We start from the raw sequence: 3,000 nt of genomic DNA on the forward strand, positions 1-3,000 counted from the left end.
TCGTGTACTTGGGAAGTAATGTCATTATCACCTTCCCGAACTAAGATTTCTTCCCTTCCCCTCTTTAATCCCCAGAACTCAGCCTGACCTCAACCCAGGACTCTGACCCCATAGTATATTTTGACCCCATGCACTGACCTCTACCCTCCAGGTGGCCCAGGGGAGTCGATGGAGTCTGGCCGCCTGCAGCTTGTCCGACGTTCGCAGCATCCACAGCCAGATCCCGGATTACACCAACATTGGCCTCTATGAGGTGAGCCTGAGCCCCAGGCAGGCCGAGCTCCGTTCCTGGAGTCATATCGTATCTTGCAGAGTCCAGGAAATGGGGATAGGAGCCCAGAATGGGAACTAGGGAGAGTTCATGGATTCCTCCTCAAAGGGGAGCATCTGGGGATCCTTCCTGCTAGGGGATTTTCCCTTAGCCATTATCCGGGTGAGGGCTCTTCAAAGGCCAATCACAGTGGCCTAAAGACTAGAGGCCTGACGGTGGGGAGTTTGATGGGACCAGCATGTAGCCTGAAGAGGCCACTGAGATCATCCCCCACCCTGTTGGGAGCCCCTGGTCCTCCCCCTCAGTGCTCCAAGCCTTTGGGTTACTGAAGGGCACAGGCCTCCCTGGAAAGACTGAGACAGAGGCTCATCTGGGAAGTGATCTCATGGTCACAAAGAGGACTTTTCCAGGATTGGATTGCTCAGGAAGGGGCTTCCAGACTGAGCTAATCCCTGACTCAAGCCAGACCCATGTCTTGGCCCCGCCCAGCACTTCTACCCCAATCAGATCACACTCTGGAGCAGCAAGACTTAGAGGGGAAAAGGAAAGTCACCAAAGGGCATTAGGGGGCTTCCCTGGTGGCGCAGTGGTTGGGGGTCCGCCTGCCGATGCATGGGACACAGGTTCATGCCCCGGTCCGGGAGGATCCCACATGCCGCGGAGCGGCTGGGCCCGTGAGCCGTGGCCGCTGGGCCTGCGCGTCTGGAGCCTGTGCTCCGCAGCGGGAGAGGCCGCAGCGGTGAGAGGCCCGCGTACAGCAAAACAAAACAAAACAAAACAAAAAACAAACAAAAGAAAGGGCATTAGGACATTAACCACGGGGTCAGCAGATCTGAATGTGGTGGGATGGGTGGGAGATGATGAGAACAGATTCAGAGAGCGCTGAGAGAGAGCTCCACTAATGAAGTGGGAGTGGAGATTTAGAGCTCTTGGGTGTCATGTCGTGGAGAGAATGCAGAGACTCCTAGTATGTCACCTAGAGGCCATTGCAGCCATTTCCCAGTAGAACACTATTGTCGTTTTGGGCAGGACCCTATGCCTTGAAGAATGTTTAGTGCCACTTGTCTCTGACTCTGTCCACTGATCACAGCCCCCAGTTTTTGTGACAATTAAAAATGTCTCCACATTTATTTCCAAATGCTCTTTAGGGGTCAGTACCAAACCCCCAGAATTCTCTCCTAGTCCAATCCTTTATCAACAGACAAGGCCAACTACATAATTTGCAAGGTCTAGGGCCAAACAAAAATGAAATGCCCTTTGTTCATTCAGGATGACAGCAGCAGATCACTGAACCAAGCTCAGGCCCTTCTGAGCACAGGGCCCTGGGTGACTGCGTGGGTCGCACGCCCATGAACTGGCCCTGCCGACAGCTGAGGACAGCGAGGCCCAGAGCCTGCAGGGGAGCTGTCTATCCTTCACCGTTAGTCTGTAGTAACACGTGATCCACCCAGACTCCTTGACGCCCACCACAGTGCTCTTTTAGTGCAGTGCAGCGGGTGATGACGAGGGCTCTGATTTCAGTGACACTTGTGGTGGTGATAGCTCGCTTAATGGGGCTGTTGGTGAGTGCATCTGGCGTGGTGAGGACAGCCTCTGCGTCTCTCTTTCCCACGGGCGGGCTCTCATGCAGCTGGCTGTGAAGTGGGCTGGCAGACGTTATACCCCTTGCTCCTGAAGCTCTTTGTCACATGGAAGATGGGTTCTGGGGCAGGGAGCCAAGGGAAGCACGGGGGCTCTCTAGGGTTCCTCACATCATGGGGTTTTGAGAAACCGAGTTCCCTACTCCTGTCTCTGCTCCAGGGAGACTGGGTTTGGCTGAAGAAATTCCCAGGGGAACAGCACATAGCCATCCGCCCAGCGACCAAGATGGCCTTCTCCAAGGTGAGAGTGGACCTGTGATGGGGTGTGAGGTGGCCATCGTTTCCTCCCTCCTTGCCTTCTCTTTGCAGCTGAGTCCAAGTAGGCCCCATTGTGGCAGGGACGACGAAGAGCTCTCAGTGAAGTGTCCCCTCCTCTCTAAAGCAGGTTTCTTATCATGCTCTCCTATAACACTAGTTCTTTCCTTGGAGGTGTTGATCATACTTTGTAATTGTCTGTTCACCTGTGTGTGCTTGCTTATTTCTTATCTGCCTCCCTCCCTGAACTGTAAGCTGAGTGAGGGCTTTTCCCCTTCCCCCTCCATTGTATTAATATTTCCAGCGCCCAGCACAGTGTCTGGAACATTAGAGACATCCAGTGAATGTTTGTTGAGTGAATGCTAGAAAATAAATGGGTTTCCAGTTCTGTCAGGCTGCTTGCACAGAATGGCCTAGTTGGTGCATACTGAGTGACGTGGAAAGTTGGCAAGGAGGCTGTAAACTGGCTTATTCTGGTCATTCCAACCTTAGTGCCCCTCTTACCCCTAAAACCATACAGCCTTGGCCTGGCCTCCTTCCCGGATGCCTCCACAGAAGCTCTTGGTCACAGCTGCAGAATGACTTAAGTCATTAAGTGGGCTACCAGTTGTCAACGGACTAAATCACCATTTAACAACAGGCATTAAGATGAAAAGAAGCCCCTTGTTGGACCAAAGAAAAACTAGAAAGGGCACCAGTCACCCACTAGCCCTCATTTTCCCAGCCAGACTGTGAGGGCCTCTGTCCCACCGAGTGGGTGTGGCCTTGTTGCTGGCTCCTCTGGGACACAGCTCAACTAGTCAGTTCTTCCTTAACGTGGTGGGGGGCGGGGCG

The 3,000-nt window shown here is 53.5% G+C and overlaps 1 protein-coding gene across 1 annotated transcript in view; it reads left to right on the forward strand.

The window, feature by feature from the left end:
* Window positions 1-3,000, forward strand: part of GUCY2D (guanylate cyclase 2D, retinal) — a 14,983-nt gene that overhangs the window by 5,298 nt on the left and 6,685 nt on the right. The window contains exons 7-8 of the mRNA XM_007457805.1: window positions 152-253; window positions 2,072-2,152. Coding sequence (XP_007457867.1) covers window positions 152-253; window positions 2,072-2,152 — 183 coding nt within the window. The remainder of the gene's footprint in view (window positions 1-151; window positions 254-2,071; window positions 2,153-3,000) is intronic.

The sequence above is a fragment of the Lipotes vexillifer genome, unplaced genomic scaffold (genome assembly GCF_000442215.2).
Source record: "Lipotes vexillifer unplaced genomic scaffold, Lipotes_vexillifer_v1.1 scaffold611, whole genome shotgun sequence".
NCBI classification, from domain to species: Eukaryota; Metazoa; Chordata; class Mammalia; order Artiodactyla; family Lipotidae; genus Lipotes; species Lipotes vexillifer.